Below are 22,936 nucleotides of genomic sequence, written 5' to 3'. Positions count from 1 at the left end.
GTGCATTACCACAAAGCCCCCTTCCCAAGAAATGCAAGCCTCTTGGTACTACTTGTACCATGGTCAGAACAGTAACAAATCCTGTACAGGATAAAGAAAAGCTTGCATTCAGTGTCCCAGATTAGTGTCACCAGGCATACGTTGGAGCAAAATCAATTTATCATAAAAGTTGATCACAGTGGTGTAACAAAGAGCCAAACTGGTGATAAAACTGTACTAGACTATTGATATAACCTATTGATATAAGGAAAGACAGAAGAGCTTTCATCCTAGTCTGAGTGCCCAAATTCCCACAGTTATCTCTCACAGAGATTGAGCCAAAATAATGGAAGTCACTTTTCCAGTGCTGCACCTGCACACACACTTGGGCTGGCTCAGCACAGGCCAGCCTGCATCCCACAGGAATTACAGCACACACAGAGTGGGCCTGCCTGCTTCCACAGGTCACTTAAAAGCAGGACAGTCCCTTTGTGTGTGGAACCCAGACTAAGCCAGCTCACTCAGCCTTTGTCAGTCAGAATTCACTGCCCCCATATATATATATATATATACACATATATATATATATACATATATATATATATATATATATATGTAAACTCTAGAGGGAACCAACTGACTCCATGTGCTGCAGCCACAGGCTTGGATCCAAGAGTCTGGATGTACCAGGAGGAGCATGTAACTTCAGAGGCACTGACATACATGCAGAGGCCATTCCAGAAGCAAGGGAACAGAAAAGAATCCAAGCTGGAGATGTTCTGGCATTCAGAAGGGACAGGTATGCAGATCAATCACATTTTATAGACAGTTTCCCATAATTTTCCTAGGACACACATTCCTAGCAAAGAATCCTTGAACAAAAGCACAGCACAGCCAGTAGAGTAACACTTCCTTCCTAATGGTAAGAATTCTATTTACATATTCGAGTTTAACCTTTTAAAGAGCTAAATCTTTCCATACCTAATACCAAAATAACCAATTTCTTAGTGTTCAGTCTCTCCTACATAAATGGGAGGTGTTCAAACAAGATACAGAGCTAATACATAACAGCTTATAACACAACTTTTATTAGAAAAGTTATACATAACAGCATCAACTATTTTCAAGAATATTAACTTTGAAAAGCAACAAAAACAGACTAAAAATGTGTAACAAACTAATGACCTTTTCTATAATTAAACATTCAAGTTATCTACAATGTCTCTTTTTACAAAGGAGAAAATTATGGTTTTACAGGCACATCATGTTGAAAATAAAGCTGCAGTAACTTTATACAATTAACTTTTCCAAGGATTAGTAAAACATGGTCATCATGTAGTCTCAGAGATTTTAAACATTCACATAATTTTACAGTTGAGTATACACTGAAATTTAAGAGTCCCAAAATTATTTCACAAAAGTGCCAACATTAAAACCAGAACCTTCACTGTGAATAATTTTGCCCTAAAAAAAGTTAAGACAGGTCTCCATAATCAACATATTCACATAATTTCTGGTGCTACCTGGTCTAACAGTAAAGCTTCATTCTTTAGAAATAAAAATCAAACCGGACTTCTTTCGCAAAACTGATAAAACGTTTTGAACATAGGAGTGTACATTATCAGAAAAAATTGACACTAAAACCATAAATATATCCAAAGAGCTATTAATACACTACACAATTAAGTGGAATTGTGCCCATCTGTACTCTATATTCAAAGTTTGTTGCCCTTTTGGTACAGGTGGTATCTGATTTTAGCAATTTTTCTTATTCTTACTGTCAGATGCTTGCTTAATAAAAAAATCAGATAATTTACAATCTAGAAGTCTGTTTTAAAAAGTCTGGAGTTTATATACAGCTCTAACAAACCTAAAGCATTATGATTTCTTAAATGGTTAAATGACATTACTAGTTTTCATTTGTCACTTGTTAACAGTAATTAGCCATTATCAGTAGTGAACCATAACAAGGTGATAAGTGAAAAGGAATGTTTAGTCTAAAACGCTTCACATGTTCTGTCCTTTCGTGTATCACATAGAGGAAGTGCTTTCCACAGACACTCATTTCCCCTTAGCATCAAGGGCTACAAAAATCTGACTGCAAAAATGCAGTGACACAGCAAGCTGACATATCAGGCACTACCTTTCATACTGGCAGCTTTAAGAGACCCACAGTATGCACAAAGATCGAGAGAAGGGGAGAAAAAACTACTACTATGAGAAGCAGACCGAACATTTCAGATGAGTTTGGCAACGTTTTTAATCAGACAAAAGGTTGGCCATTCAGATTTACTTGTATAGGTTAAAAATATCTCTACTGAATCAGCTAGTCAAATTATTGTAAGACATTTTCATTGATACTCAACATCACATGCACCAATATTGCACACATCTGCTCTGAGCTGCTAAAACAATCTTTATCTGGGTGCTTGAGATGTCTGGTTTCTGCAGCTGGAACTCAAGTCACCCAACCCAGCCAGCAGTTTCACTAAAAATTTGAGTGGTAAAGTTAAAATACAAACCCCAAAATAACCCCAAGAGAAAACCAAGGACTTTATACAGACAATAAAATCTAAATTTTCTGCAATGGTCTTGTGGGCCCTATGGACAGGGCAGTACACACGCACTGGTGAGAGGAGCACGAGCTCTGCCCTGGGGAACCATTCAGATAATGTGAAACCTGGGACCAGGGGTGGCAATGATGTCACTGTAGGGCTCCTCCTGTGTCAGCTCTATAGCTTGCTGCTTTTTCAGTACCAGGAAACTGTAGAACTTTGCAGCTGCTTGTTTTCTATTTGTATTTCTGCACAGCTCAAGCAAACTGATAGATTCTGCTCCAGTCTTAGCAAGGGCTCTCTGAAAAACACAACGTTGATACCACAAGTTAAACAGAGAACTACACAGAAACAACAATGTCTCTTGGCAAGATTCTGTTTGTTGACAACCCCAGGACACAGAGGGATTCAGAAGAATGGGAACATTACAACATGTACATGAAAATTTCTTTATGGATCTTAGCTAAATGAAACCTAGTAGGCTTCCCAGGGATGTGTGAAAATCATTCTTGAATCTGCTGAATGTATTCCAGAAACACTGTTGACTAGCACAAGACTTTATTGCTGCAACAATAGCTAACCAGTCTTTTTTGACTACAGGACAATTTTTTCTTAATAGGAATAAAATAAAGAAAAATCAACCTTTATTTCTCAAAATAAATGTAATTCCAAAAACAATAAAGTAAAATTTCAAAAGCTAACATACTTTAAAAGATGCATAATTTCCCAAAGTGAAAGCCTGCTTATTTCTAAGACTCCTCTGTCTTAAACTAAGTACCCAAAGTCACTAAGATTTTCTCAAAGTCTTGGCAAGAATATATTTAAAAAGCAAATCATGATTATACATCTTTTTGCTGGCCAGGACAACAACTGAAGTGTTCAACTTAAAGCAGAACTGTCTGTCCTGGAATGAATTTCATCAAGATGAAAAGATATTTGGCTGGCCAAACCAAATTACTTTATATGAATCAGACCTTAACTCCAAATCTCATTGCAGATTTCATGTTTCAGCCATCCAATGTGATGCTCTTTTGAGGACATGGAAGAAAGAACTGAAAAAAAGCCAGTTATGGCCAAAGAGATTTCTAAAGCTCTCTTCAGAAACTGTGATAAAACATTCAGAGAGGAAAACATTACACAACACTACCAACTCAACATCTGCATACTTTAGAAATTATTTTTAAGCTTTTTTTATTTTAATCAGTTGTGCTGATTTGGTTTGGGGCAGAGGTAATTTTCTTCACAACAGCTCACATGGTGCTGTATTGCATCAAGTAGGCTGGAGGTGCACAAGGAGCTGGGAGGGGACAGAGCCAGGACAGCTGACCCTAAATGGCCAAAAGGATAATCCAGGCCCTGTGGCATCGTGCTCTGCATTTAAAGCTGGGCGAGAGAAGAGGGGGTGTGTGACCATGTGGGATGTGGCATTCAGTGACAGCCAAATCTCACCAGCTGCCAAAATGTTTAAGGGAACAAAGGAGCTACAAACCAGGCTGCAAGGCAAAGGTAGCCCAAGAGTATGTGGAGGACAAACAGAGACTGATAAGCAAAGGAGCAGTTTGCACTTCAGGGTGAACATTGTGGTGTTCAGTCATCACATCAGAAAAAGCCTCTTTAGTTCCAGCAAGCAAGAATCCATCCTACAGACAGGTATGGCTGTGCAGACTGAATCCACATGCTAGAAACCAGCCAAAGTCACATTTCCACAGCTGTTAATAGATTCAGCTTCTCATGGCATAACAGTTTTCAAACTAGCCTAGACAGGAAGTAAACATCCTGTACACTGGTGTTATCCCTAGACTCTTACGAGGGTTTGCCTAAAGACATATAGCAAAAAGTCAGAGGCACTATGATTTCATCAAAAATACAATCAGTTATTTTATAATTTCAATTTCTGTGCATATGGAGTGTGGACTTGAAGGTTGAAAAACATTTAGGTGAAAAATTTTAAGTCAAATGTTCTCTAAACAATAAGTGACAATTATAAAAGCATAGATTTCATTTTAATACAATTATTTGATATAGATTAAATCAACTACATGCATTCTTTCCCCTCTAAGATAATTGGTATTTTAGATACCAGATTCCCCTTCTAAGATAACTGGTATTCTGTAACACTGCACAGAAAGCTCTTTCTTGACATTTTAACTCAGCTCAAAAGCATCAGTGGACACACTCCAAAGCTGCTTTAAGAGAAAGCAAATGATCATGTGTACCTGAAGGCCATGGAGCATTTGTTGAGTCCTCTTGTTCCATCTCCTTTCTTCTTGATCCTGATCACCCCCTGTGCCATCTTCCTCCTGGAAGCAGGTGTAAAATGAAAGACATCAATGGAGTTTGTTACCATAGGATATTAAATAGTGCAGCTAAGAGACAAGTTATCCTATTTGAAGGCAGGCTGGTTTTCTTGCAAAAAGCTACTTTCATTAAGTAGGACAAGCTATTTAAAATGAACCACACCATTAAAGTTCAAAAGTTCTTATCTAAGGCATCATAAACATTTAGTGGTTTAATCCAGCCATGGGTGAGAACAAGAGAACACTAATTCAGAACAGAATGTATATGTAATTAAAAAAATTAAATAATATAAATATTATTAAATGCTCATGAAATAATTTAAGAATTATATTTCCAAGGGCTATTTATGAGGACAGACAAAAGAGTTATTTCTTATGCCTTTTACTGAATCCAGAGTCAAATATTCATCCACTTCTGGGAAACACACAAACTGATTCTACAGAGTTCTTACTTCTTCCTCCTCCTCTTCCTCTTTCTCCTTTTCCTTCTCCTTCTCTTTTTCTGGCAGAAGTTCTAGCTCTGGTATTAGCTGGCAGATGTTTTGGGGCTCCTCTGGAGGCATTTCTACAGGTGGTATTTCCAGCTGTTGTGATGGTGGATGCTTTAAGAGCACACAATACAGTTAAACAAACAGTATCATTATGTCAGTTCTTTTACAATAGAACAATGGTGCTACAGACCAGTTTAATAAAATCCAAGTATATAATCTTAGCCATTTGTCAGGATTTTTCATTTTTGAAAACCAAAAAGCAATTTTGTTTTGCTGTCCATATGTGTATTTTCAATCCTTTAGATTCTACTCAAACCAGAAATTATGACACCACTGTAAAGTAAAAAGGCTTTCCAGTAACTTCACTTATGCCACCATCCAAACTACTGATCTCATTCCTTGGATCAGCACATGCAAATTTAAAATCCCACATCACCAGATGCAATGCTACATGAACACACTTTAACTCACTGGAACTAGTCATCTTCAAAATATCAAAATGCTGTTCTCATCAATATGAAAATGAAGGGATTAAAACATTGGTACCTACAAAGTTTCTGAAAATATATTAATTACTTTGGTGCTGAAGTATATTCTCAAAAAATATCTATGTCAAGAGGAAAATACAGAAAAGAAATTTAATAGGATTTATGTAGACAGTTTTAGTAAAATTAATATATATGGTACTCTCCCCCTGAATCTATAAACAATTAAGTGTTTGCCAGTAAAGTTACCTTGACACGTGAAAGTGTTTCTACACGTACCCTAAAAATGGTAAAGCAACTTCTGATGTAGTCACACAGCAGGTATCACTACAGGTTGTTGCTAGAGGCCTGACCTGGCCTCTAAGATAATCACAGAATTCCCAACACACCAACACCCCCAATGACACTGACTTAGCACAGTTGATGCTGATTTCACCCCATGAAAGGGCAAAAGAAGCAGCAGCTGCCACCCTGCTTACTAAGATAATGTAACATCTACCAGTCCCATTCTACAGTGAACAACCTGTCAGCCAAGGAATGTGAAAAGTGAGGTTAAAAAATGCACAAACATGAGACACAGCATGAACAGGACTGTTCTCACCATGAAAGCATACAGAAAAATACACCTTTCATTTTGCCCATTTCCTTCCTCTCCCCTATACAAACAGTTTCCTTTGACACTGCATCACAGCTAGTGTCCAAGTCTATTCACAACTCAACCAGGAAATCTCTCCAGATAATTAAAGATTTTCTTTGAAGCCTTAAGCCTGGAAGACTAGGGCTGTCTTAGAAGACATTTATGGAGCTAACACTATCCTTGCTTCATGGAAGCTGTTCATATACACTTGCCAAGCATGACTTGATAAGCAATCCACTAGATTTCTTGAAGACTTTTACTGGAGGAAGAAGTATAATTTCTTTATCCTACCAGCATTTCAAACATTTCAATAAGCTTTTCAGCTAACAAAGGCACCAGAATGATACCCAGGGACAAATGCTCTGATACTACTACAGTGAATCTCAAAGGATCATAGAAAGCTCAAATCTGTCATTTCCTACTCAAAAGCACTGCTTGTTCCCATTCCCCATACAAAGCAGTAAAAGGTTGCTCACAGGTAACACTGGCTCTGGCTCCACTTGCTGCAGTTTGCGTTTGACCCCGGTCTGGGCTGGCGGCGGTGGCATGACCGACTCGTCCAGGTTGGTTCTGCTGCCCTCCATCATCGACTCCTGCAGACGGCTCGGCTCTTCCACAATAGGTTCATCTGCATTCACAACAAATCTTCTTTAGATACTTAGGAATGTTATTAGAAACTGTACCAAAGTCCAATTATTTTAGAATTGAGCACTCTCAACAGCCTGCAATTTTAATCCACTGGTTAAAGCAATTCCTAAGCATCCCCTATTTTTAGGAAAAAGAAGTTATTTTATGTCAGAGATTGCATGACATCAAGCTAAACAACCATTACAAAGCTCATTGTTTCATACATAATCTTTGATGACTTAATACAAAGCACAGATAAAAGAGAAATATATGCTCCAAAGGAAAGCAGAGCATCTTTGACAAGACACAAACCAATGACATCTCGTTGCTGCTGCTGCTGTTGCTGCTCCTCTCTGGGAACCTCTGGGTTTTCAAAGTCTTTAAGGAACTCATCAAGATTGTCAGCTTCTCCACCTTTCCTCCTCTTTCTCAGGTCTTCTGGTACCAGAGGTGTAAGACAGCGAGTAAAGAGCTACAAAAGAAACATGACATTATTCACTATTGCAGTTCTCAGTGTCCTTTTATTTCATTTTGGATTAAGTAATTATGGCCTATATTTTTTTATCAGTTTTGAATCTCCTCTCCAACAGTACTAACTTCTAAAAATTTATTTATCTTTGTAACTGATCACAGCAATGTTCAAAATATTTACCTTAATTCTTTTAATGTATTTTTTCTTCCAATTATGAATACTGCCATCACTATATCACTATTTATATGCTGACATTTGCTATACATGAAGCACAATTCTGAATATAGCTCCATTTAAAAATAAACTCGAATAAAAACATTACCTTCAGTAGTCTGTTATTCCACAAAGGCTGTGCAGGCAGAGAGAAAAGCTTTTCAACTCCACCAGTTTCTTTCCACATCATCAATTTCTTGGTAGGAGGTGCCAAGTCCAAAGTAGTGACAATATCAGAGTAGTCACTTAATTGGGCTCGAATAGTCTTGCTGTCCAGTTCTTTCACACTGTCCACAATCAGCTTTCTCTTCCTCTTTGCTTTGGTTTCCTTGACTGTTGAGATTTTTAGCAAGCAATGCAGGTTAGCTCAAACAGGTACCATGCTGTAAAAGAATCCTGCAAGTTCTCTACAGGTCTTGCCTGCCCACATACAAAGCTGCCTCAAGAATCTAAGGCAACACCAGCTTTGGGAGAAGGATTAAAAGCTATGTGCAGTACAAAACATCAAACACTATGAAGGCTCTCCCATAACCTGCAAATTCTTCTGTGAATTTAAATCTATTTAAGCCTCAATGCCCTCAGCTGCACATGCCCCTCTCTCCCATGGTTTGCTTGATAGGCTGGTGCAAACACTGGCCACCAAGTTGAACAGAAGATGGAGCACCTCTCTTATGAGAAAGGCTGAGAGATTTGGTTTTGTTCAGCCTAAAGAAAAGGGAGCTTTGGAGAGGCCTAATTGTGGCCTACCAGTACCTGAAGGGAGCCTACAAGGAAAATGGAAGGGACTTTTTACAAAGACATGTAGTGACAGGGTAAGGGGGATGGGACGGCTGCCAACTGACAGAGAGTACAATCACACTGGATATTGGGAAGAAGTTCTCTGCTGTGAGTGTGGTGAGGCACTGGAACAGGCTGCTCAGAGGAGCTGTGGATGCCCCATCCCTGTCAGTGCTCAAGGCCAGGCTGGATGGGGCTCTGAGCAACCTGGTCTAATGGAAAGCGCCCCTGCTCATGCCAAGACAGTTGGAACTAGATCTTCATGATTCCTTCCAATCCCAGCTATGACTCTAATCACAGATTTAAAACACCATACCCACTTTTTCCCTTAAACCCTACCTGAGCTTTGGTAGAGTTAATGTGAGTAAACTTCTAACCCTGTTCTAGGATAACATGACTGTGCTCACAGCCTGGTACTCTGCAGCAGACCCTGAAGCTCTGGTAAATGCTCTTTGCAGGACCAGCAGATGAGGTGGTCCCCTGCTGCCAGCCTGCCACGAGAGGGCAGTGCCATGGCTCTCCCACTGGCCAAGCAGGGAATCAGGGCCTGGAGCTCAGCCCAAAAGCACAGGACAAGCTACTTTCTTTCCAGGTATTAATTTTTTAATAAAGCAGGGGTCAGTATATAATGAGCCAAATAGTATCTGTTAAAATAAGCAAATTTCTTGCATTACAGAAAAATATAAGGAAAATCCCTAACTAGTAGAAATTCAAATACAAGGTGCACCTCCTGAAATCAGCAATTCATTAAAGCTACAAATCACTAGAACAGCAGTCATTCTCAGTGTAAACAGTCGTCCTGTCCTTCAAACACAGCTTATCAAGAACTGTGCTGCACTACAGATACCATATTAGAATGAAAGACATGCTGAGCTCCATTTCAACTCTGCATTTTAACTAGCATATTTATCTAAAGCTACAGTATCATGCTGTTACATGCACTGACTGCAGAAGCTACAAACTAGTGTTCTCTGACACCATCCATGTAAGCTACCTCTCTGGAAGGTACTGGAGGGCTACTATTAGAATAATGGAATTCAGCACTTGATCCCAGCTTTCTCTTCCAAGTGAGAAGCAGAGTCAGCAGCAGTGCTAGACATTCATCTCCACTCCATCAAGCTAATGTGGTCTCTGACAAACTGCACAGTACTCCCCAGCAGCTCACTCACCAGTTATGTCAATAGGCTCCAGAGCAAAAGCCTCCTCCTCATTGGGGACGAGCGTTGTCTGGTCAGTCATGGTTGGTAACGGCTCCACGGGATCCACCGAGTCGGGGCTGTCCGGGCCCCCCACTGCCGGCAACAACGAGAGCCTTGCACTAGGTCAAAACATAACAGGCTGGGCCACCCCTCCCTGCCCTCCTCAACACCTTCAGGGGGATCCCCACACTTCATACTTTTGAGCTTAGTATGATCTTCAGGAATTAGAATCCAAACTACGTGAGCTGAAAGTAATTCTAGGTCTGGTCCTGGATCATACTCACTTGACACATTATCATCATCATCCATATCATCGTGGGGAGGTTGCTCTGGCATCATTACTCCACTTTCTGAGAGTGCAGGTGGGTCATCAAAAATACCACCATCATTATTACTAAGAAGTTTGTCATCTAAAGAAACCATATGAAATAATCAGTTTTGCATCCACAAATTCATGAAATAAGTATAGCCAAACTTACAAAGAAGTACAGACAAGTTTATTACAGCACAGATGAAGCTAGTGCAAAAGTCAGAAAGAACTTTCAATGCTGACATAGAAGAAGGTAAGCAGTGTTCTTTCAAGAAGCTTTTCAGCTCTAATTCTGAGCTTACAGGTAACATTTATTAGCATACACTTGCCACATATTTGCATCTTATATCCAATTTTTTAGAACTTTGTTTTAAAAATATGCCAACACTTAGTATGCTGTGAGTCATCTATACTGCTGTAGTACTCACAAACCAGAATATATGCTCAGTGCACATACACACGCATACACATATATATATATACACACAGTATAAATACTCACTGTACAAGGCATAACTTTTACAGGATCTGGCAACAAAGGAAACAACTTCCACTCATCTACCCAAGAACTAATTAATTAAGGTAGGAAGTAGGACACAGGAAAAACAAATTTCTCAAACTTACCCAATATTCCACCATCATTTCCTTCCCCAAAATTATCATCTTTGTATTGGTCTTCATACTCCAGGTGATTAGATTTCTCGTTGAGGTGACTGGTGCTCTGTTCAGGTTCCAGGAGGAGATTGGAAGCACTTGTGCTCACCAGCATGTCATCCTCAAATGCACTACCACCTTCTCTCATCATCTCACGATCATCCATCCCAAAGTCACCTGCAAGAATTCAATTGCACTGCTCTAAGTGCTACAAAATTCAAAATGCAAGAGACCTACCTAACTGATCAACAAAGGCCCATATGTAGGACCAAACTTTAATTCAATTAATCCTATTTGCAGAGTTAATGACAAGATGTTAAGGAATTGTGACCAGCAATACCATAGCAAAAATACTGTTCAAACAATCATAAAAATAACTATCTCCTTTTCAAAGCATTTTATTGTTCTTATTTGAATAGATATTAGCAAGATCCTACTAAACTTTATCTGCATAGAAACCAAAGAATGCAATGGAATTCAAAGACATTGTGCCTTAAGCCTCAAGGCTGGGCTTCAATTACAGGGAGCGAACCAACAGCCAGACAACACCATTTTTAGGTTATTCTTTCAAAACTATTACTGAATTATGGTTTACAATACTGCAGGTTAGGAACCAGACATTCCAATAAAACTGTCTTTAGGTTTTGATTCAGATGTTAGAATACTATCCTTGAAAAGATATCTAAAACAGCAAACTTGTCACCAGTGACTGATTCAGCTTTAGAAATGTCCCACTGGTTTCTGACTGAGAGCATGCTTATGATTAAAGCAATAGCTCCCTTCATATTCACATCACACTTTGAAAATTATAATTGTCACAGTACTTCAATGATTAACTTGACTGAATATTCTTCAGCTTTTCTTTCTGCCTATTCTAGGCAGCTAGAAGTTTGCTGAGCATTGGAGGACAACCTTCTGGAAAAACTGACATGAACTAAAAATTAAACATACAAAACCACAGCATGTTTGACCTAATTTGTTTAGAATTCATTGGGCATTCCATAGTAATTGCAAAACCATATCTTACAATAACTAAAATTAGCTAGTAACACATAATAACACATGAGATCTTTACCAAAGTCATTATCCTGGAGGATACTGATGTTGCCTACTTCTTCTCTCATTGTAATTTCTTCCACTCTACTCTGGTTCAAACTGAACTGCTGAGCCACATCAATATCACTTAAACAAACAGAAGGCAATTATTAAAAATCTCATTAAAAAACAAAGAACAGATAAAGGCTGCTGAAATAAACATGACATTATTCAGTAAAAAACAATTTTACATTCAAGTCCATTATTGAAAAAAATAAAGGTGAACACTGAATAGAAACTACTACTTAAAACAGCAAGACTATTAATGGTTCAAACCTATCATCCAAATTGCATTAGCTTCTGGGAAATGTATCAGTAACCCCTCTGACTCCTTGCAGTGTTGGGATTACTAATTTCAAAGAGCAAATTAACAATTAAGAAAAACCTTCCACCCCTTCAACTTCAAAACCTATTAATACAGTTTATCAAACACTGTATTTTGCACCACTATCAAGCTAACAACCTTTGTGGTGTATTAAGGTACATTTCTTATAAATACACAGAAATTTTTGCACTTTCAAATTAGTCTATACTCTAATTTGAATTTAAACTAAATTGAACACTGAGTAAGCTGGATTCTAAAAACTCCATGATGAATAACTCAAATTAAAGAAATAAAATAATAAAAACAATCAATTTTTTAAAGATTAAGAACTATTCAGGTTGTAGACTTGTTGTATATGTGTTATATGTAAAAGTAACCCGTGAGTATTAAGAAGATTTAAGAATTAAAAGTGCCACTTTGAAAGGTCAATAACATCCCCATAAAATTAATCTTGTCCAACCTAAGGGTGTATGTGATGTAGGATGCCTTGCATAGAAGAAAAAAAAAAGTTATAATAGGCATCCGAGTTTTTGAAAAGCTCCTGTAAGGACAGCTTTAATTTCAGTTAAAGTCAATGCTGCTATGAACTTAAAATCAATACAAAAATGACTGCACACTTCCTTATCAGTATATAAGAAAGACCTAAGAATAGAAGTTACCTACAGACTATTTTTTTACATTCAGCAATGAGTTAGCTGTTTCAAACCAGGTTCTCCTCAACTAAAACCAATTCTCAATGTCATGGAAATGGACAAAACCCCAAGCTTACTCTAGATCAGGGAGTGGTTGGTCAAAATCGTGAAACTCCTCAGGCAAGGTAATAGCATTATAAGCAGCCTCTCTGTTTTCCTCAGGCAAATCAACAACTCCTGCAAGGAAGAACACCCAAACATCAGTTCCCATTCCTTAAAAGAACAGCATTAATTGTGCCATTAGCATTTTCTCTCTGCAAAGGCCTACTGTCTTTAAATCTGTTAAACTGAACTGATGCTGGGATACCTACAAAGAAACCTTAGATAATGGTAGCAAGTGAAATTCAAACTAAATTCAAAACAAATATCCACAAGCCCTTGCACTGTCTGTATAAAATAATGTTTGTGTAGCACTATGCTGAGCTGTGCAGCCAACACAGGCATCATATTTCACAACACTACAGGTACCTGCTCCAAAAGAATTTAATCATGATACATGGTATGAGCTGCAGGGTTCTACCCTGCAGGGGCAGCACAGCGTGACTGCTTTGCTATTGGTCCTTTATTCAGTTCCAGCAGCTCCAGAAGTCCTGGAACACAACTGATTGCACTTGGGGCTCACTAACTCACAGGCTTCTGCACATAAAAGAGCTGTATTACCAAAACCACCACATACCTTTTCTTATCCTCCAGAGATGCTTACTCTTATTCAGCAGGCATTCTCAGAGCATGAATATCAGATTGGGCATCACAAAACCAGTGCCAGCAGTTGGTCTCTCTGTTTTATTCAAAGTCTTAAAAGGTCAGGGCACTTGAAAGTGCATGGGAAATGCAGGTTCAATTCCTTCTGTAACTTGCAGAAGATTTGAGCTCTATGCTCTGCCTTCTGACCCACACATATAACACAGGCAATTCTGAGGTACAGATACTTCAGAAACACTCTGCTCACTGTGCTCCCCTCTGCAATGAATAATCAAAGAACCACTGTCCACAGAGACCAGGAACAAGCATGAGTCTGTAGCTTACTCATCATGGCACCTGACTAGGAATGAAGACATCTAGTCCATCCTTTCAGGGCTGTTCAATATTTTTACTTGTCTGCTGCTTAAAATGAAACATGTAAATGATTCTCAGAACAGAAAGACTCAATGCCTAAGGCAGAAAGCTGATAATCTGAAAATAAAGACCAGTGCCTCAGCTTCTGTCAGGCCAGCATGCCACTCTTTGTAAATCTTGATTTCAAGGTGCTTTGACATGCACTCTGTTAGGAGAGGGAAAATTGGCTGCCTTGTGATATTAAAATTATGTTCTTATTATAACCCAGGGAAGTTAAAACATAGTAATAAAGAAAAAATTAGCAACAGTCAACAAATTGCCACTGAAAGCTACATAAAATTCAGTACTAGAATTCAGTGCCTGAATCACAACCTGTAGATCAGGAAATGAAGATAAAGGCATTACATACCTTAACTTTTCTCAAGTAACTGCTGTACTGGCTTTCAAGAGTTGCCTTTTTGAAAAACAAAAAGTCTCCCTCAATTTCAGCTTTTAAATCTATTGCACTCACTAACTTAAAAACGTAGAATATGATTTAGCAGCTGTGAGCATCCAGCAGCATCAGTGCCACAGCTACACTTCAGCTGAGAAAGTTTCCCAGGCCAAACTTAAAGAGAACTATCTATAAAGACACAAAAGAATGAAAGCCAAATAATTAATTGACTGCTGGACAGAAAACTAATTTCAGGTACTAATATGGCACCACATTTTAATGCAAAGTATTTAAGTAAGCAACCACAGAGTGGGAAATTATGTTGCAAAGATAAAAAAGAAAACTATCTTTGATGCCAACATTACAGTCCACATTATTTTCAGAAACTATTATATGAAAGTGGCAAAAAACCAGCTTACTTTCAAATTTCTTTTGTAACTCATAGGAAAAGAATCCTGACCCCTGATGGAAACCAGTCCCCTTCTGTGCTTCTATTCAGTAGGGCACTGGCCTTTTTCAGACAGAAGGTAAAAACCATGCAGTGTACTTCCATTTAACATCATACACCAGCCACAGCCAAAACTGTAAGTGGGATTTTACTGAATCAGCTTTGATAGAAGTTTTTGTTCAGAATTCAGTTAAAAGATGTTCTTCAGCAGACAACTCAGCCAGCCAGCTGCAATAATTACTTCTCCTATAACCTACAGCTTTATGTAATTACACAGACATAAGAAGGCAGAATTGTATGCCCTCTTAATAAATACATTTATCAATGTAGCATTTCAGAGAGTGCTTAGATACAGAGAGATACCTGGACGAAAAGCCATCTTAATCTTAATGAAAGCCTCATTACAGTCTGCAAGAAGATATTTTGCTTTCCTGTGGTAGATTCTAACAACGCCTAGTAAAAGATGTCCTGAGGTTCGAAGTGCCATCTTCACCTAAAAACACATTGCACATCAGTGAATTAGATGTATCCTCAGTATTCCCTTAAATGACACCTCAGTCACATTTCCATGAATTTTCTCAGTAAAATCAAATATCTAAAACAAGTATAAAAATCAGCAGAAATTGAAGAAACAAAGAATGCAAAGTCTACAGTTCAAGATGTACATTATTTATTATTTTTTTACATTACATTATTTATAGATGACCTAGCAAATATCACTAAATTAATAGCAGCTCCCCCAGGAATTCCCAAACACTGCTCTGTCTAGTTAAAAAATAAGTGACAAAGCCTATTTTTACAACATTTTCTTTTCTCCCACCTTTGCTACTTCAGTTGTGGAAAAAGTGAAAAATACAAAAAGTTGGGCAGCCATAAATAATGATTTGATTAAGTAAAACCTGGTTAAAAACTGTTAGCTACTTCTCCATTTTCTGTCCTGAAATGAGAAACAGTGGAAGATGTGGAGTGCCCATAAACAAGCACTGTCACCATAAAACAATTTTAAGTTCCCTTCCTCTTCAATCTCACTGCTTTACTGTGCAATGAAGTACCTACTGCGGGAACATAAAACTGAAAAAAAGTAATTCACAGAAGGACTCTTCTTTAAGTATGTTAGGCTGAAAGAGCAGGAAATTTGTGTTGAATGGTACATGGAATAATCATCTCACAGAAAGAGTGAGCAATACAGGATTTAACATCAACGTAAGAATTCAAGATTTTTACTTCCTCCAATATCTTTCTAAAATTTCAGCTCATGAACTGTTACACACAAAGTTAAATATATGAAGAAATGCCTATTAGTCTCTCCTTTCTCTAAAAGAATGCTCCAGCTCACTAGTGAGACTATGAAGATGATCTTCTTCCTAAATCCTTCCAAAAGTGATAATGAAACAAATCACTTTTCTAGAAGAGTAAGCATCTCTGTGATTGTACAATACACTTTTTGCTTACACTTAGCACCTCTTCTAAAATCTAGAGTAGCACTGTAAAAACTGTTAACATTTGTATCAACCAAAATAAAAGATACAAGTAAGTTTTCTTTTGCTTTCAAGTAGTTGCTTTTTTTAAGACATTGACATCTGCTAAGTGACAAAAATCACAACCCTACCATTGGTTTTAAGATGAACAATTTCATTGTCATGAGTAGTAGAGGGGAAGAAAAACATGTAAAAACATTAAGCTACTTAAAATTTCCTCCCATTTCACAATAGAGTATTATTGCACATCCAAACACACCTTTCCACCCTTTAAAATAGCAACACAAAGAACTTTATTTGCTTCAGTGACCCAAACAGTAATTACCATGTGTACACTCAAGTTCTTTTCAGTGCAAGGTCCCATGAGACTGGTGCAGAACAGATACCTTTGGGGAAATGATGCTCTCCACGCTGCTCTCCAGGTTACATTCAAACACATGGGCTTTGGTCAGCTTCTTGTCCCAGTGGGCCGCCAGCCAGATTTTGGCCAGCGGCCCACGTTTGCTCAGGACAAAGTGGGCATAGAACATGGTCCCAGATGTCTAAAACAAAGTGCAAACCTGCAAAGAGAAAGGCAAGTATTTCTTTCCACATCTTTTATTTTATGAGGAATATCCTTGCAAATACCCCCTTTATCCTCAGAAGAAGTACACATATTTTTAACCACTGAGGTCAGACTATTTGTTTAATATGTTTAAGAAGCCAACACTTACAAACGGTATCCATGTAAGAGCATATTACATGGATAATGTAATGTATTGTAATGGATAATGTAATGTAATGTATTTATTACAGAAGAATTACAAAGCAGAAATAACACCCACTAACAGCCACATACACAACTTAGAAATGTTTACCATCCCTCAAGAAAACATAATCTTGAATCTTTTTACCTTTAAGGTAATGATACCAAACTCTCCTAATGCAAAGAAGCACATCTCAGTTTTCACTCCACAGTAGTTTCCTATGACTTTCACTTCTTTCTACTTTTAGTTCAGTAGCTACTACTCTACTATACCAGCAAATATTGTACATTGTTCCAGCAAAAGATTCACCTTTATAAAATATACAGCCCTAAATATTTTTGGACTTCACTATAATTTCCTTCCTAAACAGAAAGCACATTCATGTCTTCCATTTCTGAGCAGACCATTCTCCATTTCTTATTTTTTAAAATCAAGTGTTGACAAAAGTGGTGAGAAAATTGACTGCATTATTCCAAACTTCCTTAGGATTCCATTTTCTTTCTCCTTCACCATAAAAAAAAAAGACATTCTTATCTATTTATCTAGTTATTACTTTGTTACAACTGATAAGATGCCACCACATCAAACCATGGGGAATCAGAACAGCATGATGCCTTATGATCTAAACATGCCACTTCCATGCATGAGGTAAAGATATGATTCAGTTAACTACAAGTAAAGAAAAGTTTGCTTTAAAAAAGTAAAAGAATCTCCACAAAGAGTTTTTCCAGTAGTTTCTATAACCCAGGAAAATGAATCAAAAGAGAAGAACAGAAAAGGCACAAAAAATGCATTTTAGTTTTTACCTCCTCTACGCCTACAGAAACACAGTCAGAGGAAGCACAGCAAGTCACAATTGATACTGCTCAGAATTTAAGTACAGGGGCAAGAGAAGCTCTGACATTACTGATACACTGGAAATAAAGCCAACCTCCAGACATCTGGAGAATAAATGAAAAAATGGACATCTCAAAGTCAAGTCCAAAAAAGATGGGCATGAGCAAGTTTTTCCAGGAAGCACAATGAAATAAATTTTGGATAAACATTATCTAAAGGAAGGTATTCTGCCTTTTTTTTTCCCCCAGGATATTCTGAAAGACATCACACTGTCTGAAGGCCAGCAGACAATTCAATCCTTGCATATTTTTGAAGGCCTCAGTATTTTTGTATATGCAGAGATATAACTTTGCAGCACAGCATTTTAATATCTTGAGTTGCTACCAAAACCATGCAACAGTGAGCCTGTAATTACCTCTGAACATGAGGAATAGGGGAGAACACAAACAGAGTAAGCAAAACCACATGTATTAATCCATTAAAAGCATTCAATAACAGCTGCAAAATAATGTACTTTGATTAGTGGAGTTTGGCACAATTATTAAAACAGATAACATGGGTTTCACAAAACTTCAAACTTACAGTTAACTGAAAACATACTTAAGTTTCCTGTTAAATGTGAAACTCACAATTTAGACAACTTGGACAAAATCTATTGATCTATCACTTCAAATCTGTTTCTCTTCATCCATCACTGAAGCCTTGCCATACTGAAATACACAAAGGGAAACAGTGACAATCACACCACAGATAGTTTAAGGTGTGTTTCAATCTGAACTGCTATTAACAAATAAGGATTCTATTACCTAAAGCAATAATTTCTTGTCACATGAGTCCCTGCCACTTCCAAATTCCAGCAGATGCTCTGCATGGCAATAGCTGGGTTACAGCAACTGTACAATCCCACCTTTACAGCTCAGCTGTTTGGCACCTCAGCTCTTCAAAGTGAGCCCCAAAGGCTGCTCCTGCTTTCTCCAGACTTTGTATTTCTTTTCAGATATTCCCTTTTCTGCATTTCAGGCTTTTTGTCTGATTTTTAATTCATAGCACAGTATGTTGATGCAGTGGCATAAAGGGAGAAATAGATTTTCTGGCATAATTTGAGACTGGGACAAATGTTAAAGGAACCAAGAGTTTCTACAAGTGGCAGAGTGCTCAAGCAGACACATAGAATATATCATTGGCTGAAAAGCAACTCCTAAGAATCCACAAAAGGGTAGCTGATGACTTAAAAAGCTTGTAAAGTAAAATACAACTGTCAATTTTTGAAATTGACTGGGTATGAAATGGGACCACAAAACTTGTTTTAAGAACTTTGGCATTTTTTGTTTTGCTTGATTCCTCTAAGGCAAAAGGAGTACGTACTCACACACGGCCAGGCAGGACCACATCCTGAGCTTGCCAAATCAACCTTTTAAAATACCTGCAACTTTATTGCCATTAGCTTTGAATTTGCTTCAACGTGCCACAATTAATCTCAAGTTTTCTCTGCCTAACTTGGTCAACAACTGCACAATTTAAAAAATACAGATGTGTCAAAAAATCTCCTCTACTCAATGCTCTTCACTGCACTTCTACACACAAAGTAAGTGAATGTAAAGCAGAACTAAATAATACTGGTCATACCCAGGGTCTGAGCCAGAATGTGCCCATTTCACCTTCACATCTGAGACTGCCAATTGCTCCTTCTAAAGCAGCAGTAACAAAATTTGGTAGATGGTGTAACTACGGGCTTCATCTTAACCCTCAACTCATCTATCTCATCTTAAAATCCTTGTTCTGACTAGAACAGCTGTCTAACCTCTGAAGAGCACACTGGCATAGTGAGTCCCATTCTTCAAGGCATGCAGAAAGGTGCTTAATGAACTAGGGGCTGACAATAGGCAGAACATTCAGCATATTTTTATTTGACTGTGGCTCACTCTAGCTCATTAAACCCACTCATCAGCTGCTCTCCCTAGGTTATGTACACACACACATCAGTCCCCAACTAAAGTTCAGTCTTCTGTTTTTTTACTGTCACCTACTTTTGATCCTTGTAAAGCTTTTCCAAAACCACAGTCACACATGGATGAGTAGACAAATTCCACACTACAGTTTAAAACCTTAGCCAGTCATTTTAATTAATTTGTCCTTATGCTATCCTTCAATTTCCCTTTTTTGCTGGTTTCTCCCCACCTGCATATTTTCCTCCTAAGCTGTTTCTGCTTTGCTAAGCCCAGGCAGCCCTGGGTGATCTGGGGAAGTTCGAGATCACCCTGTGCACCTGCATCAGTCTGAGCTGGCCCTACCAGACTGCAGAAGTTCAGAAAAACCACCCTGACCCTGAAACTGTTCTTTGAATTCTTCAACTTTAACTCATAACCCCTTCACTCTCCAATCCTTCTTACATCACTAAACTTCCCATGTGTGGGCACTCACTAACGCTGCCTCCCTGGCAGGTTTTGGTACCACACTGAACATCTGGTGCCACTGAAAAAAAAATCATCACAAACTCCACTAACACCACCTTACAGCTCCAGGCCTCGTTTTGCCACTACTTTATCTGATCTCCTTCCTTCAATCACTTTTAGAATAGTCTGGTTAATCCACATTTATCTGAATATTAATATATTTCTTTGTGCCACCTGCAGCTTTACTAAAGCTCAGTGTCAAGTCACCTTAATTTCTTTTGTCTAAAAATTCGATTATTGAAAAAGACAAAACTGAACTAGCTCAACTTTACATACCTTCGGTAAATACATACAACATTTTTCCTTTGTCTCTAGGTCTTGTTTCTTGCATCAACAATCTGTCAGAAACTCTATGGCTGAGGCTGCACCACCAGGTCTATTAATTCCTCAAACCAAACCCCTCCGTTAGAGGAACTGCACCCACTGGTCTCCAATTACAATACACCCCACACCCACACAATCAGATAGAAGCAGCACCCCACTCAGGTTACCAATTCAACAGGCAGATCACTCACCAGTACTGTAAGAGCTGGAAATTACTGAACCCTCTGAACATCACTGTCCTCCTCCCTCAATTCCACATTCCCACCTAACCCTCAGCAGGTATCCTGCCCTTGCCCCTACACTCAGAATGCTCAACCAGTAGAAAATACATCTTACTGGTTTAAGGCTCTGTCTCCATTATCCCAACCTATTTTGTGCAATTCCAGATCCAATTCAAACTAATAAATGTGCATAAACCATGTACTAACACACTCTTTTAAAGGTATGTAAGTTGAACATTCCTTATATTACTCCATCTTTTGCAGTTATTTCTCTGCACTGTTCATCCTAGGAGCCCAAATGTAAAAAACTTTTAAAAATTTCAACTTTCCGAGGTTAAACTGATGTGGTAACTAAAGCAAATACTCTAATTTCTGTGGGAAATCCCACAGTATAAGCAAGACATGATTAATTTGTGCAGTAATTTAAGTTTATTTTAAGTCTCACTAGCTTTTTGCTCCTCCTTTTATTACCCCTATCAAACCTATTTCCTCTGTAGTTAAAACTTTAGATGAGTGGGCCTTACTTTCCCAAATTTTGTAAAATGTCTAATATTTATGAATGAACCTTCATAAAATAAAACAGAAGCCTGGCCCCAATAACGCCTTGATGTCCCCCGGTTTTGATAATGAGTTCTACTGAGTAGGAGATTAATGAAAGTGTGCTTATCACCTGCATTTGCACAATGTGGGCCTAAATGGTAATTTCTCCAAATTTACAGTAGTTTCTTTATGTGTCTGAATTTAAAGAAAAGCTGTTTTCAATGAAAAATGCCAATAAGTCACAGTGACCCCAAGTTTCCTTTGTTATTGATTAAAACAATGCCCTATTTTATATTTAATAGAAGCGTTTCTAATCAGGATCAGAGAAATCTGAAAAACAATAGCAAGATTTCCAACAGTGTCCATAAGAGCAAGATCCTGGTTCTCCAAAAGGCCGGCATTTTTAAAGGCCCTTTTATTTGCAGCTAAACAGCCACAGCGTCCAGAAGGGAGCTCATTGTCACTAGAGAGCCTGTGAGAACACTCAGTACCCTGCCCCATCCATGGCAGAGGGAAAACTGCACTCAAAACCAGAAGAGTGGCAAATGGAACTTTGCTCCTGTCCCACTGCCCAGACCGCAGCAGCCTCGCAGCCCGTTTAGCGGGGCTCGGTTACAGCGCGGCGGCCCCCGGGCAGGTCCCCGCGGCTCCTCGGCTGCCCCGTGGCCCGGCTCTCCCCGGGCAGGTCCCCGCGGCTCCTCGGCTGCCCCGTGGCCCGGCTCTCCCCGGGAAGGTCCCCGCGGCTCCTCGGCTGCCCCGTGGCCCGGCTCTCCCCGGGAAGGTCCCCGCGGCTCTGCTCGTGTGGCCGCTCCAGGTGCGCGGACCCCGCTCTCCACAAGTCGAGTCCGTGCCGCCGCCAGGCCGCGCTCAGGGCCCCGCCTCAGACCGCCCCGGACACCGGCCCCGCGCAGGGTCCCGGGGCGGCCCTGCCCTTCCCGGGGAGCCCCCGGTGTCGCGGAGCACCGGGCGGGCCCTCCCCGCCGGGAGGGTTCAGCCGAAGAGCTCCGAGCCCGAGCATGACGGCAGTAGCCCGAGAGCGGGGCTGCAGCTGGGCCCCGCCGGGCCCCTTCGAGCGCCGGCAGCGACCGCGGCGGCCGGAGCCACTCCTTACCCTGCTCCGGGCCCGGGGCCCGCTCGTTGCTCCTGCCGAGCCGAGCCGAGCCGGGCCGGGCCGAGCCCGAGCCGAGTCGAGCGGCGCCGAACCGAACCGAAGCTGAGCCGAATCCGAGCCGGGCCGAGCCGAATGAAGCCGAAGTGGAGCCGAGCGGAGCCGAGCCGCTCGTTCAAGCAAACAAGATGGCGGCCGCGGTCCTTCCTGCGCGCGAAGGCGCCGTTCAAACCGCAGGATGTTTACGGTCAAATTCCCCCCCCCCCCAACCGGCCCCGCCACTGCGCGTGCGCGCGGCCCCGGGAGGCGGGGCAGAGCCGCGGGGGTGACGAAACGGCCGCTGAGTGACAGCGGCGCGCGGGCCCGCGGGGGGCGGGGCCTCGGCGGGGGCGCGGCGGGGCTGTGAGGGCGCCCCGCCCCCGTTGGGCCCCGGGCGGGCTCTGCGATGTCGCCTGGAAAACGTGATAAAGAATCCCTCTGAGCC

General features: G+C 39.9%; 1 protein-coding gene across 3 annotated transcripts; it reads right to left on the bottom strand.

Annotated features, from left to right (window-relative positions):
- Nucleotides 1-1,044: 1,044 nt before the first annotated feature.
- RAD21 (RAD21 cohesin complex component) lies at nucleotides 1,045-22,660 on the bottom strand. Of its 3 annotated transcripts, none has more exons than XM_059469900.1 (14): nucleotides 22,456-22,660; nucleotides 16,610-16,783; nucleotides 15,109-15,238; nucleotides 12,886-12,985; nucleotides 11,772-11,878; nucleotides 10,667-10,873; nucleotides 10,017-10,142; nucleotides 9,703-9,825; nucleotides 7,866-8,089; nucleotides 7,384-7,543; nucleotides 6,921-7,072; nucleotides 5,284-5,433; nucleotides 4,751-4,834; nucleotides 1,045-2,835 (listed from the first exon to the last, which is right to left on the bottom strand). In XM_059469900.1, the coding sequence occupies exons 2-14, from the start codon at nucleotides 16,751-16,753 to the stop codon at nucleotides 2,644-2,646; spliced, it is 1,899 nt and encodes a 632-aa protein (XP_059325883.1). In that variant the 5' UTR covers nucleotides 16,754-16,783; nucleotides 22,456-22,660; the 3' UTR covers nucleotides 1,045-2,643. The 3 variants fall into 3 exon arrangements, with proteins under 3 accessions (XP_059325883.1, XP_059325892.1, XP_059325902.1); XM_059469909.1 differs by lacking the exon at nucleotides 22,456-22,660 and adding an exon at nucleotides 18,436-18,827; XM_059469919.1 differs by lacking the exon at nucleotides 22,456-22,660 and having other exon boundaries at nucleotides 16,549-16,784.
- Nucleotides 22,661-22,936: the final 276 nt, after the last annotated feature.

Source organism: Ammospiza nelsoni, chromosome 1 (genome assembly GCF_027579445.1).
Source record: "Ammospiza nelsoni isolate bAmmNel1 chromosome 1, bAmmNel1.pri, whole genome shotgun sequence".
In the NCBI taxonomy this organism is placed as follows: Eukaryota; Metazoa; Chordata; class Aves; order Passeriformes; family Passerellidae; genus Ammospiza; species Ammospiza nelsoni.
Note: the sequence above shows the minus strand (reverse complement) of the source record. Positions and strands in the feature narration are given on the sequence as shown.